The sequence below is a fragment of the Ambystoma mexicanum genome, chromosome 8, assembly GCF_040938575.1.
Source record: "Ambystoma mexicanum isolate Mex_15411 chromosome 8, UKY_AmexF1_1, whole genome shotgun sequence".
In the NCBI taxonomy this organism is placed as follows: Eukaryota; Metazoa; Chordata; class Amphibia; order Caudata; family Ambystomatidae; genus Ambystoma; species Ambystoma mexicanum.
In genome coordinates, this window is record NC_090929.1 from 16531173 (window position 1) to 16544925 (window position 13753).

The following is a 13753-nucleotide window of genomic DNA, read 5'->3' on the forward strand; positions in this document are numbered from 1 at the left end:
GGAGAGTTCTCAAAATGTGCTTATTTCCCTTACCTTTTTAGACCCCCAGCAACTTTGCTGGATTTCTAGGATTTTATTATTTTACCAGGAAAGAGTGTGGGCCTTTTTTCCCACTCTTTTATGTATTTTGATGTGTGTTTTACTTTTGTGTTCTTTGGTTGTGGAGTTTTAAAATGACTCCATAGGCATCATCTATTTCTGTGTCACACAGCACCTTCAGTGCAGTGGCACAGGGTTGTCTTTCAAACTTGCCAAGGTTTAAATACCTTCTCTGGGACTGACTACCATCTCCCAGAGCATGTAAAGTTAAATTCACTTTACTAGTCTCTTTAAATTTACTGACCCAGCACATACTGGGCCTAATTACGAGATACTGGGCCTCGTTACGAGCCCGGCGGTAACTGAGCCAGAAAAACCAGCAGGTTCCTGCCGGACTCGTATTACCATTCTGCCTCCGTGATTCCCCGAATTACTGGGGCATTATGACCCCGGCGACCCTGGAATTCCGGAGGCGGAATTGTGTAAGTCCCCATTCCCAAAGAGCCCAATAGGACTTCATGGGGATCGGGACCATGGACAGAGCCGGTGTTTCCATGTCCGCCTCCAGGCGGGTGGTGTTAAACCCACCAAGTCAGACCTGGCGGGAGTGACACCTCCCGCCTGCAGGACTCTTAATCAGCCGGTCTGGAAAAAACAATGGTGGCGGTTTTACCACCACCGTTCTTTCTGGACCGGCAGGGTCTTAACGAGGCCCACTATCTTCCTATAGAGTGGTGGAGGGGTTGCCTACCTTCCCCTGAGTCAAACCACTCATGTAACAATAAAATGTTACCCTTGCCTACTTTAAATGGCTGCTGGCAGTGGTTTCGATCAAACTTTCATGATTTTTTCCCCGACCACTAACCACGGTAGCTAAAAATCGGGGTCAGCTGTGTTTTTCAATATGGCGCCCAAGACCAATCTGTAAAAACAGACTCCGGTCATCTTCGCCATTTCTTTTAGGAAAGGTCCTTGTGTTTTTCTCTGTGTGCCAAACCAGGTTTGGTCCCTTGGTTCGTTGGCCTTTGGCGGGCTTCAGTGCTGAAGTCCTCCGCTGGCGCCTGAGTGTCTGGGGTGGACAGGATGTGAGGGAGGTGCCAGAAACTCTCTTTGCTTAGTCTCCTAGGAGACCTGAATGCACTCTGGTGTGATTGGCCGGCTGGCTGTCCGGCAAGGACAGCCACCCTGCTGTGTGAGTGACCGCCGGGCTGGAATGAATGGGGGAAAACTGTTTAAAAGCAGGTCTCTGGGACTTGGAAAGCAGAGTTGACCACTGGAGGGAAAGAACCAAAGAGGAGAGGAAGGAAGAGGACTGCAGCAACTCCTGCACGACCGGTGAAGCCCTGCTGCAGGTCCGAATTGCCTTTAAACCCCGACGACAGTGAAGCCCTTCAAGGTTAACTTCTTCCCTTGAGTTTGGCGGGAACAACCAACTCTCAAGCCACCTGGACACCGTCCCCATCTGGTCGAATTTTCATCGGAGTGCTTTTGAAAACTGGGTAGCCAGAGGGAAGGAAACCAGGGGGACTTTAAGGCACTCGCACCTTAAACCGACGTCTTGCTACGGCTTTTGGCCTCTTTCCTGGGCAGTGCAGGAACCTCCCAACGTCCTCCTTGTCCCCATGACTGAAGCACAGGAACAGCGAAATCTGCTCGAACTGCCAGGAACAAGTGCCTCAGCTACAGCTTTCTTCATTTAAAAGGTACTGTGCAAACGCGGCTCGGAAATCTTTTCGGCCATCGAGAAAGTGCGTGAAACTTTCCTCAACTACGAAGGCTTGTCCTTCCCTTAACATTTGTCAAACTTTTCGCCTAGCCAAATCCTTTAAAAATCTGTGGCAAAGACTTAAACGTTACATACCAGAACTGTGCTATCCTATACAAAAGGCTCTGAAATATTGACTTTGGCCCAGGCCTACTGAGGGGAATTGCTGGTTGTATTTAACTGAAACCCTTTGCCCTGCCTATGATGTATTTGGGCTGTCTATTCATAAAACCTTGTCTTTTCCCTCATTTATTAAGTAATTGAAGTGCCATTTTGCTCCCACTTCATTTTGGAGCTAAACTTGTTCATTTACTTACACCACAAAAATCCAAACGGTATTAGTGTGTGATATTGAGCTGCTTATGCTAGTGTAATGTTTTCTAACTGACTGAGTAAATTTATAATTCTTTTACCAAGAAACCTTGAATCTGTGTTTGAATCACTGTATTTGTTGGTCCTTTTGTGTAACTTGTTCTACTGCTCAATTTAAACTCTTGAGATATGTCTGGCTGCTCAGCCATCGCTACCACTTTACTCTGTTGTACAGGCGTGTACCAAAGGTGAAATTGTGCTTACACTTGTAGTCCTCATTGCCTGTAGTGTTCCCAAAGGGTACTGCAGGTGATTCTACCTAATGGAAGCATCCTCCAAGCCCCCTTACCTGGCAGCACACGGACAGATCCCCCATCAGGATGCATCCTGCAAAAGCCCCCTTACCTGGCAGACAGGTCCCCCACCAGGCCGCATCCTGGTGAGTCCCCTTACCTGGCAGCACACTAACAGTCTTCCCCCCAGCCCCCGAGGAAGCCCCCCAGGAAGCATCCTGCCAAGCCATCATACCTGGCAGCACACTGAGAGATCCCCCCACCAGGCAGTATCCTATCCTGGCGTGCCCCCTTGTCTGGCAGCACACTGACAGTCCTCCCTCCCACCAGGAAGCATTCTGGCGACTCCCCCTTAACTGGCAGCACGCCTTTTGTAATCAACTATTTGGTCAGCATACCTCACTTTGTTTAAAAAAATGCCTGTTGCTCCCAACTATCCTGTGTCAGGCAACATTTGTTTTGCCTTAACGCTATCTGAGCAAATTGTGGTGGACTAGTGCTGTACATATTCTCATTTAATTTCATACACCAATTCTCTGTTATTCACCATAGCCATGTTTTTAACAATTTGGGATACTCTATTGTTAGAGGCATTTGCAACTAAGTGCATACATTTCGAAGGTACAATATCTTTACCCTTCCCAATGACATAGGATCCCACCAACGTGGCAGATCACTCAGGTTTGTCTTGATCACATTAAACGATTCTATATCACCAGGTTTTATATTTGCAAGATAAATAGTCTATTGTAGACGCTGACAAGTGACCGTACTAAATTGGTGCCATGTGAGATGTTAAGTTGAACAAGGAGTTTAGTTGGATAAAACCCCATCTTGCCCAAATAAGGCCCATTCCCCCCTTTTTCCCATAAGAATCATTGCTGACTACTTCGTGTTAGTGCTCCATCATCTAGGTCCTCGAAACGGTTTTCAATTATGGGACGTGCTGTTGAAATCACCCTCTACAATAATACTGGTGATACCCTCCGAAAACACACTGACATGTCACCCTTCCAAGAAACACATGGACAGGTAGCAAGCTCACTGGCAGGTGCCCTATGGGGTAGCACATTGACACCCCCCTTCCCTGGGAGCACACATACATTGCCCGGCCCCCTTTCCCAGGGAGCACACATACTACACCCCCCTCTTCCCTGGGAGCTCACATACCCCACCCCCCTTCCCTGGGAGCACACATACACCCCCCGCTTCCCTCGAGCACACATACACCCCCCGTTTCCCTGGGAGCACACATACACCCCCCCTCCGTTCCCTGGGAGCACACATGCTCCACCCCCTTACCTCAGAGCACATTGACTTAGCCCCCTTGCCTGGCAGCACACTGTTTAGCCCCCTTGTCTGGCAGCTCCCACAGCGGGAAGCACGTGGGAGAGCACCCCCTTCCCCAGTGGGAAGCATGCAGGACAATGCTCCCCCTGCTTCCAGCGGGAAGCACGCAGGACAGCGCCTCTCACATAGCAGAAGCTATGCTATACAGCCCCCTCTCCATAGCAGGAAGAGCACAGGACTGCTCCCCCAGCAGGAAGTGCGCAGACTGCCCATGAGCGGGAAGCATCGAGGACCCCCCCCCCAAGCGGAAAGCGCGCAGGACAGAGACCCCCCCCCCCAGCGGGAAGTGCACTGGACAGCTCTCTCCTCCGCCTGCCCCCCCCCAGCAGAAAGCGTGCAGGACAGCGCACCCCCCCTCAGGAAGCATGCAGGACAGCCCCCCCCCAGTGGTAAGCATGTAGAACTGCCCCACCATAGCGGGAAGTGTGCGGGACAGCTCTCCCAGTGGGAAACATGTAGGGCAGTGCCCCCGTGGAAAGGCGCACTGGACAGCCCCCCCCATAGCAGGAAAGGCGCACTAGACAGCCGCCCCCCATAGCAGGAAAGGCGCACTGGACAGCCCCCCCATAGCAGGAAGCGCACTGGAAAGCATCCCTCAGTGGGACGAGCATGAGGTAGTCCCCCTCGGATTTCACCCCCCACCCCCCAAGCGGGAAGCCCCACACACCCACCCCAGCGTGAAGCGTGTCGGACAGTAACCCCCCCCATCCCCAAGCATGAAGTGTGTGGCAATGCCCCACCCAATGAAGCGTGCAGGACAGGCTGCCGCCCCTCAGCGGGAAGACGTACGGGACAGCTCACCTGCTCCCCTGGCAGCATGTGGGACAGCCCTCTCCTCTGGCAGCATGTGGACAGCTTCCCCATGACCCCCCAGGAATTGTGCGGGACAGCCCCAACCCCCCTTTACCAGGCAGCACACTGGCTGGACCCTTTTCCAGGACTCGCAGCGAAGGCTCCCCTAACTGGAAACAGTGACAGCTCCCCTAACTGGAAATGCAACGACAGCCCCCCCTTTACACGGAATGGTGCAGAGAAGCTCCCACTTACCGGGAAGTCTTGCGGGGCAGCTCCCGCCCATGTCCCTGCTACCCATAAATGCACTGGCAAGACCCCTTTACCAGGAAACTCACTGACCAGCTCCCTTAACAGCAATTACACCGACAGCTCTCCCCTTCCCAGAAACACACCAACAGCTCACCCGTACCCGGCAACACATTGACAGCTCACCCGTACCCGGCAACACATTGACAGCTCACCCCTACCCGGCAACACATTGACAGCTCACCCCTACCCGGCAACACACCGACAGCTCACCCCTACCCGGCAACACATTGACAGCTACCTCCAACCAAGACCTTAGATGGGAGCGTGTGAAGTACTGTGCATGGAGATTTCATTGAAGTACTTTTTTCTAAATGGCTGCACGTTATGTTCCATAGTTGAAGGAATTCCAGCAGAAGAGCACTCCTGCAGCACCAGCAGGGGTCAAGAAAAAAAGGAAAACTAAAGATGGAAGCCCCCGTCCGGAGACCCCTACAAGTGACAGCCGCAATTCTCCAGATCCCGTGAGTGTCTCTTCTTTAGGGTTATCCACATTCAAGTGCCTAGATGAACAGCTGGGGATGCGCCAGACACTGTGTTCCTTTACTGATCGCCATCAGCACTTGGCAGATCCAACCACAAGACTTAATTTAACCTATAGTGCCTATAATCCACAGGGCCATAGTAGGGGACCTCTTGTCAGTACGTGCATATTTTCAGCTGAGCAATACCTGTCTGGGCAAGCCCGCGACACACAGTACATCATGTACCTGCCTAATTTGCTTATTTGTGGAGTTTATTTTTGGACAATGCGCATTGTGTATTCCCATTCAGACACACCAAGTTAGAACAAGTTTGTGCTTTTGACAGAATTATAAAATGTGCCATTTGCAATGCATCTCAATACATGAAATGACTTTAAAGTGGGCAACTTGCTGCATTTCACCTCTGTTTCAGTGTCCAGCAGATCAACACTAACTATCCTGTTACACAAGAAGATGAGCTGTCTTTGAAATTGTTTTTATTTCGTTCCCTGTAGAGCACTCATGCAACGAGTTTATCATTTGAGAGTCTGGAAAATGCTCACTAAAGTTGCCTCTAGTAACTTGCCTTCTCTTATAAAAGCTGCACTCCAGTGCATCAATGCTAACACAATAGGTAGTACAGTGCAAATGAAATCCAAACTACATTTAATGGTTCGTGTACCATACCTTACACGTTTATACCTGTGTTCATGTTATTGTAATATTGAGAGGTGAAATAGGTTTAAGAGAGAATCTCAAATGCAGGCGCTTGAGGCGGCTTTGGGTAGTACTTGCAGGTGATTGATCGATTTAATGCAAAGGGTTTCCAGAATTGGATATATAAAGCTTGACCATCCCCTCCCTCCCCCACCTGCACTTAGGTCTCCCTTGGCCCTTCTCCCCATCCCTCCTACTCCCTGTCTTCTCTCACATAGTGCTGGATGAGGTCACCAAGAATGTTTGCTTTATGAAAGTCTCCTCCAAACAGGTGCTCCCCTGCTCCTCTAGAGCTATCTACAACAATATTGCTGCCCTCGCTCCCTCTTTGGCTGAATTCTACAATCGCTCTCTTGCCACAGGCAATTTCCCATCAACTCTAAAGCACTATCTTGTGCAACCTCTCCTAAAAAAGCTGTCTGCTGGCCCTTCCTGCATGGCTAATTACCGCCCTATCTCCACTAACCCCTTCTTGGGCAAAGGTTTGGAGAAGTTGGTCATCTCCCAACTAATCCTCCACACTGAGTCTGTTGGCTGTCTCCACGACCATCAGTCTGGCCTCAGAGCATCCAGAGGCACAAGCTACTCTCCTGAACACCCGTGAAGACTTGCTCTCCAACCTCGACTCAAACTCTCCTTCTGTTCTCATCATCCTTGATCTGTCCTCTGCCTTCAACACTGTCAACCATGCCACCCTCTTAAATCAACTGTGTGATACTCTGGGCATCACCAACTGTGCACTAGCTCAGCTTACCTCTTTCCTTTCGAATCGTCCCTCCCAGGTTCAACTGTGCTTTTTTCTCTCCTCTACCTCACTCTCTACTTCCGGCGTCCCTCTAGGCTCTATCCTCTCGCTGTGGCTTTTCAACATTTACCTTGCCCCTCTTGCCCACTTGACTTCCACCTTCTCTCCTCACTTCCAGTGTTATGCGGATGACACTCTGCTCGCCTTTTAAGCTTCCCTCCTTTACCTCCTCTCTCATTTCCGATTGCCTGACTGCTTGTCAGGCATGGTGCGCTGTTAATGATTTCTGTCTTAACACCCTTCCCTTCATTCCCCCCTATTCTCTGGCCGCCCTCCTTGGGCTTCCCGCCCCTCGCCCTCTTGTGAGGCAAAATAAATGGCTGTCATCTTTGTCTCCTCTCTCTCCTTCTCAACTGACCTTGCCAAGAAGGCCCACTATCAGCATCATCTCCTCATAGGTATTCTCCCTTTCCTCACATTTCCCCAGAAACCCAATGTCTCCAGAGCCCTGGCTCTCTCCAGGCTGGACTACTGCCACAGCCTCTTCCTCAATCTGCCTCTCTCATTCCTCTTCAACTCATCCAGAATAGAACCTCAATCCCAGGGACTGCATCTCTCCAGCCCTAAAATCTCTCCACTGGCTCCCTGTGGCTGTATGGATCAAGTTCAAAGTCCTCTGCATCATTCACAAGGCTTGCTGTGGCCTATGACAGGCTACATTCAACTTTATCTCCCTAAATTACCTCCCTGCTAGAGTCCTTCGGTCCTCTAGCTCTAACTCTCTGCAAGTCAGATGCTTCTCCAAGCAGAGTGGGGGGTAGTTCTTTCTTCTACGGGAGCCTCCCCCTGGAAGGGCCTCCCTGCTCCTCTCAGACTTGAGCCGGATCTCCTCAAGTTCTGGAAGCTTCTCAAGACCTTCTTTTTCTCTTCCTCCTTCCCTCTCCACCTTCCTTGCTAAGGCCCCCCCCCCACCCCCTCCTTCTGCAATTGGCAGCCTGGTCCCCTCTGAGTCATACAGGGGCCAGGTCCTCCATCGTCCAGTCTGCCTCAGAACCCCCCCCCCCAGCCCCCTCCAGCACTTACCTTCCGGCCCACTTCCTTGACTAGACTACTGAGTTATGTCCACCCCCCCACCCTCCTTGCACTACCCTTATCCTTTACCCTGCTCACTTGCACTCCAGGCTCCCCCCCCCCCCCAACTCCCCCGCATTTCCTTTTTGCGGCACTTGCACGATCCAAATGTCACAAGGCCTAGTAGGACCATTTATTATTTATCCTCCTCTGTCACCCCCATCCCCCTTTTCGTGTGGCACTTGGAAACACTTTCTGATGTATAGGCAGGGGCCTTATAAATGTTCAATAAATAAAATAGCAAAGATATAGAAAGGCTTCTTGGGAGAAAGTCTTTCGGTAGAGTTTGTAGAAAATCAACTTGTGGTATTGCTGTCTGTCACTTCACTCTGCAGGTCAGTACCGCAGTGGCCTTAAGAGCATGCACTACTCCTCTTGGACGCATTATTTGTTGGTGCTCTACCGACTCTTAACATGCACGTTTCTACTGTGTGCTTTGCGACACTGCAGCATGTTACAGTCTGAAAATATGAATTTCAGACTGCTGCTGTAACCGTGGTGAACCTCCTGGCATAGCCCTGAATGGGGTCCTGAAGGCCTATGTGACCACCTACTGTATGTCACTGCTCCCTGCGTGCACTCCTTTCAGCTCTCCCATCCTGCCAGTCCCTTCTTGCGCTTCACTAGTGTTGTGAAGATTTGCCATTGCTAGGCGTTTTCTGGGAATCGTCTGCATAACTGGCTCTTTTGAAACCTCTTTCCCTGTGCTGCAATGGCCTCCTTGCTTTTAGAGGTGGCAGCAAGGTGAACACTGAATGTGTGCATAAAGGAATATGTTTGGTGTCACATAGTGACACCGAGGCCAAAACATACCACACGCACAGGGCAGCAGTGCATGTGAATATTGAGTCCCTAGAAATTGCCAATATGCATGAAAGGGTCCTATGTCGTTTTTGCAACTCTCATTGCGGCTCGACCTTTGCAAAATAGGAGTTCGAAAAAAAGGACCTCCTTCAGCTACCTCTCCCCCTGCTGACTGTCCGGGGGATATCCCTCAAATCGTTTTCCCGGAACCTCTTCCCCGTTTTGCTGCTCTCATTTTCAGGGGAACACCTCTGGAACCCCTTCATCTCTTCACACCCACCCCCTTACCTTCCCTTCCAGCCAGGCCTGTCCGCTCTGCCTCTGCTGCCTTGTGTCACTTTGAGCCTGTTTTATAGACAGGTGGCCTTAGATTGTGATGTTTTCTCGTGTACAGGACCAGAGTGTGTGCTTGATGTGTGAGTATGTCTCTGCTCTAGGTTTTTGGAAGTTGTGTAGGGTGTCACTATGGCCCAAAGATAGCGCTGGCCTGTACTGTTAATCCTGTACAACCTTTGGTCTCCTTATTCTGGGTTCTCTTTAACAGCTCTAGTTGTTTCATGAGGAGGCCAGTGTAAACACTATTTGAGTTCTGTACAGTGTTCTGTGTGCCAAACTATAGCACTTTCCTGTGCTTGTTCATCTGCTAGGAGGCCTCTTGAGAAAGCAGTGTTTAGCAGTGGGCTGATGGCAGTGCTGGCTTTAGCAGGATCTCCATGTTTCCTATTTGTATTCTGCTCTTTGGGGCTCACCTTTTGTTTATGGTATGTTGGCAGGAGCAACTAGGCTTCATCCAAACAATGCATTTTCCTATGTTTCGTTGTTTTCATCGAGTCCCAGACTGATCCCTCAGCTGGACGAGGATCTCCCTATCCTACAGTTGAAGATGGCAACGTCCATCTACCCAAGCCACTGGTTGACAGTAGGCACTGAACAGTCAGGGAGCTAAGACTGACGCTAGGGGGAATCTGTAAGTTCCCTTTCTTGTATGTATTCCTTGGAGAGAACAGCATGCTTCACATGACATCTTGGACCATTCACAAAGCCCGATTAATAGGATTGCGTGGTCTGCTTTCTCGTCTGCTGCCGAGATCTTCCCGTTGGTGGTGGTGGCCAACCCTGGAACAATCTGCCATTTCACCTATGATCTGAGACCTCCTACCAACTATTCAGAAAACATTCTAAAGACACACCTGCTTGCCTAACCCTGGACATTTACCCACCTGCTTCATCTACTTGTCATTCCATCTCTTTGTAGCCAGCGCCTAGATGCCCGAGGGCCTTCTGCGCTTCTATAAACGTAATAATAAATACAATAGATAGATCTGAGGGTCATTAGCCAAGCGCTGGGGCTGAGAGACGGGCGTTTGTGTGTATGTGTGTTGGTGGGTGGGGGATGGGGAAGGGAGGAAAAACATGGGGGTAATGGGGTGAAACCCCCCAAATATATTTTTTTTAAAAAAGGAAAACTGCATTTTAAAGGTCTGTCTCAAGAGGAAAAAGACCTTTGCAATGCCGGTTTTCCGATCAAAAGAAAATTGGTCAATGTTAATCAGTCTTTTTCTCTTGAGACCTTTAAAAAAGGTCTTTTCACACAGAACCCATTAACCTGGTGAAGACTGCTGGAGCTTCGACACGTTGACCACACTGATGGTCGCCTAAGTCCCTGTGTTTCTTGCTGGTATGAGCCCATAGTATGTTCTGTGGTTCCATAAGGTATTTGGGCTGAAGGTTTGAGGTATTCATGAACTTTGATGGGTGTATGACTTGTCTTTTGTGTCTTTCAGTGGCTGTATGGTTAAGGTGGATTTGAAGGGTTCATTTCTGGAGCTCTACTCAGATCAGATTGTAGATAATTATCCAAATAAATTGGCTAAAGTTTGATGCAGCATTTGGTTAAACGTTTTAGGAGGTTGGGCTTATTTTACGCATTCTGAATGTGGTTGAACATTACTGGTAAGTAGGAGGGCAGGGTGGCAGTTTGGGTATGGGTGACCTGCTATGCTGTAGTTTTAAAGAAGATGAGAATGTCATTAGTTTGATTCAGAGCTTCATTGATCTAGTAAACGGTTGCTTTGTTGTGCCCTCTGGCCTTGATCTTGCGATGCATTTTATCTTTCTCTGTTCTCCCAGTATCATGCTGGGATTATGTGTGCATTTCACTAGCATAATGTTTGATACCCGGTCTCCGAAGGGTGGAAAAAAAGCGCGTGTTTGAAACGTGGAGAAACTTTATAGAATATGTTGCTGAACAACACAAATGATGGTGGCATATGGGAGACAGGTGGTCGTTAACCTTTTTAAGCGCAGTAGGGATCTGACTGGGCATAGGAAAGGAATGTAGGGTAAATTAGGAGTAGTGGGTAAAGGAAGGTCTCGCCAGTCAAAGAAAAAGGACTATAAACATTTTCTTTTAAAAATGTTTATAAAAAATGGGAGCAATAAAAGGAATGGGACGAGGAGGAAGCAAAACAAGATAAGAGGAACAGACCCCAAATTCAGCCTAAGTAAAAGGAAAACAAGAGGAGCAGCAGGAGAAATCGCACAAAAGAAAATAGAACAAAAAGAAAACTATAATGGAACCCTCAGCAAACGTACCCATTGAGAATGCGAGAAATCTAACGGGTGTCAGTTTATGGGTCTGCTCAGGTGTTTTCCCGACCATAGGCCTGGCAATATTGACAGCAAGGCTCTCTGGTGGACATGTTGGTGACGTGCCAGGAGTTGTAGACATTTTGGAATGTTTCATAGATGTGTAGTGAGGACAGCTTGAGGGCTTTATTCTTTTATGGCCCCTCCAGTGAGTTGGGCAGTGCTTCTGTGTTTCGAAGTTTAGTGGAAACAAGCTGTATACTGGTTCCGTCTTTGTGGGCTTGGGCATGGATAAGCTGGGTGCTCCTTGGAATCTCCAGGTACTCCACTACTGTCCTAGTCTCTTATTTGGTTTTATTGTTCTTGAAATCTATGAGCAATAAGGATGCTCCCGGTTGAACAACATTTAAACCGGTTTCTCACTGGTCCTGTGATGCAGTAAACATAAGACTGCTCCCGTTTTTATAGTAATCTGGGTGGAGACGCTCCTCACTTGTCTTGGTAGAACCTATGGTGATCTAGGATTTCTGGTGTTTTTGCGCCAAAATGAGGTCCTGGGTTTCCGCTGAATACGTCGCCACCAATATTGGTGTCCGGTCAAAGTTTCGAAAACATAGTTTCGACAGGTAAATGTATCGACACAAAAGTGCCGAAAACAAGTTTTAATTTTTTTTTTAAATAGTAAAGGGTTTATTTTAATTTGGTATAGTTAAATAAGTGTTTAAAAAAAAACAGGTTTTGGGGGGACCCCCCCATCAAAATAAAAAAAATTAAACTTTTTATTTGACACTTTTGTGTCAGAACTTTCACCAGTCGAAACCTTGACTGTATAAACCGTCACTATGAACCACCAATATTGCATACAGATGTCTAACTTTAAGGGCAGGGATGCTGGTGGTGTTTGGCTCCCTTTTGAGGGTGAGGCTCTGTCTTCTTGATGTCGGGTGGAGGCCTTTAGAAGTCGGGTGGTGGGTGGATGACACTATTCTGGCAGTATTGGCCCGGTTTCTCAATGTTGTTCCGGTCAAATTAAATTGAATCCTTTAGTGACTCTCATTGCTGTTTTTTATGGTTACTGTAAGGAAGGCATGGTATCAAACAGTGAAGACAGACAAAAGTGATCACAGTTCAACAGTGTTTATTGAACTTCAATGGGTTGGTTAAACACCTATCTAACCCTATATCCAAGGGTGGGAGCAAGCTGCTACCATCAAAAAATTAACGCAGATCTAGTGGAGTGTCTGTCAAAATAAAAGGGCCTATACTAATAAACCTATCGCCAATCCTTATTTCTAAATACAAATGGTGTGGGACAATAATGTATGCAAAAGAAAAGTGTTCAAGAAATAATATGTCAGTATAGTCGAGCAGTTGGCTTCCCTTTTCCAAGTTTTCAGCACGGTATAAGACTGCACGCTTGAGCTTCGCGCACACACACTGGCTTCTCTGCCACGAGGATACAGTTCAAGCATAGGTATTAGGGCCTTCTGCCTAAAGTCTCTCTCCTAGCAGTCTCTTATTCAAGAGGGTCTGACGCAGCAAACAAGCACCATTTCACATTCACAAGTTTCGGAATGAATCTCCCTCGTTCGGACTCGGACCACGTAATCTCACTTTCTTAAGCTTTCCTCTTCGTATTAAGAATCGAAGACTTTCGATTGTGCAATGGGTTTTGCTTAAACTGTCACACGACCACTTTGATTAATTTCATTTCCCATTGCACTCTTTTACTTTCACTTCTGCTGCTCCTTGGCTGAATACCTTACAGAGACCTTTGATTGCACACACTTGCGGTGCTGTACCACTCTTGTCACTGGTATTCTATCTTTTCACTGTTAACGTTTATATAAGCTATTTGGCTTTCCTTGCATCTTTCATCACACGTTACCAATCTTAGCTCTTTATACAATGTTGCTGCTTGCAACCTTGATATCAACACAGACCAGTCTTGCATCGGTCTCCCCAACTCACTGGCTGTGTTGATCTTTATGGCACTGCTTTGATGCAGAAGGGCCCTGGGTATCTCGCGACATAACAATGTTGGTTAAAGGTAGTAAGTAGGCTACGTAAGGTCCCCACATGTTCTTTGGCCTTGACGCCGGGTGCATGGCAGCGCCATATTCAAACTCTATATCATGACAATATAAAAAATCCGTTTTCCATTGCTTGTGTTAAGGGGGGGCACCACCTCACCGATACCATGGCCGCCCTCCTCTTTGTAAGCAACAGCAATAGTCCCATTAGCCACCTAGCATGCTTCAGTAGTTGGTATATGTAACCCAACAGAACCACCACAGGGGATGGTGGCACCATCTCTCCGGCTATTCTCCCGCCCCCCCCCCCCCCCCCCCAACTGTCTCAAAAACCTGTGACCAGAACAATTGTATGCGTGTGCACCTCTAACAAGAGTCTGGTGTTTCAGGGAAAAACCTGTGGATATTTA

The 13753-nt window shown here is 48.3% G+C and overlaps 1 protein-coding gene across 4 annotated transcripts in view; it reads left to right on the top strand.

The window, feature by feature from the left end:
- The window catches only part of GOLGA2 (golgin A2), a 918457-nt gene that overhangs the window by 18193 nt on the left and 886511 nt on the right, over positions 1 to 13753 (top strand). For all 4 annotated transcript variants that reach the window (XM_069609145.1, XM_069609147.1, XM_069609148.1 and 1 more), the window contains exon 2: positions 5199 to 5324. In XM_069609145.1, coding sequence (XP_069465246.1) covers positions 5199 to 5324 — 126 coding nt within the window. The remainder of the gene's footprint in view (positions 1 to 5198; positions 5325 to 13753) is intronic.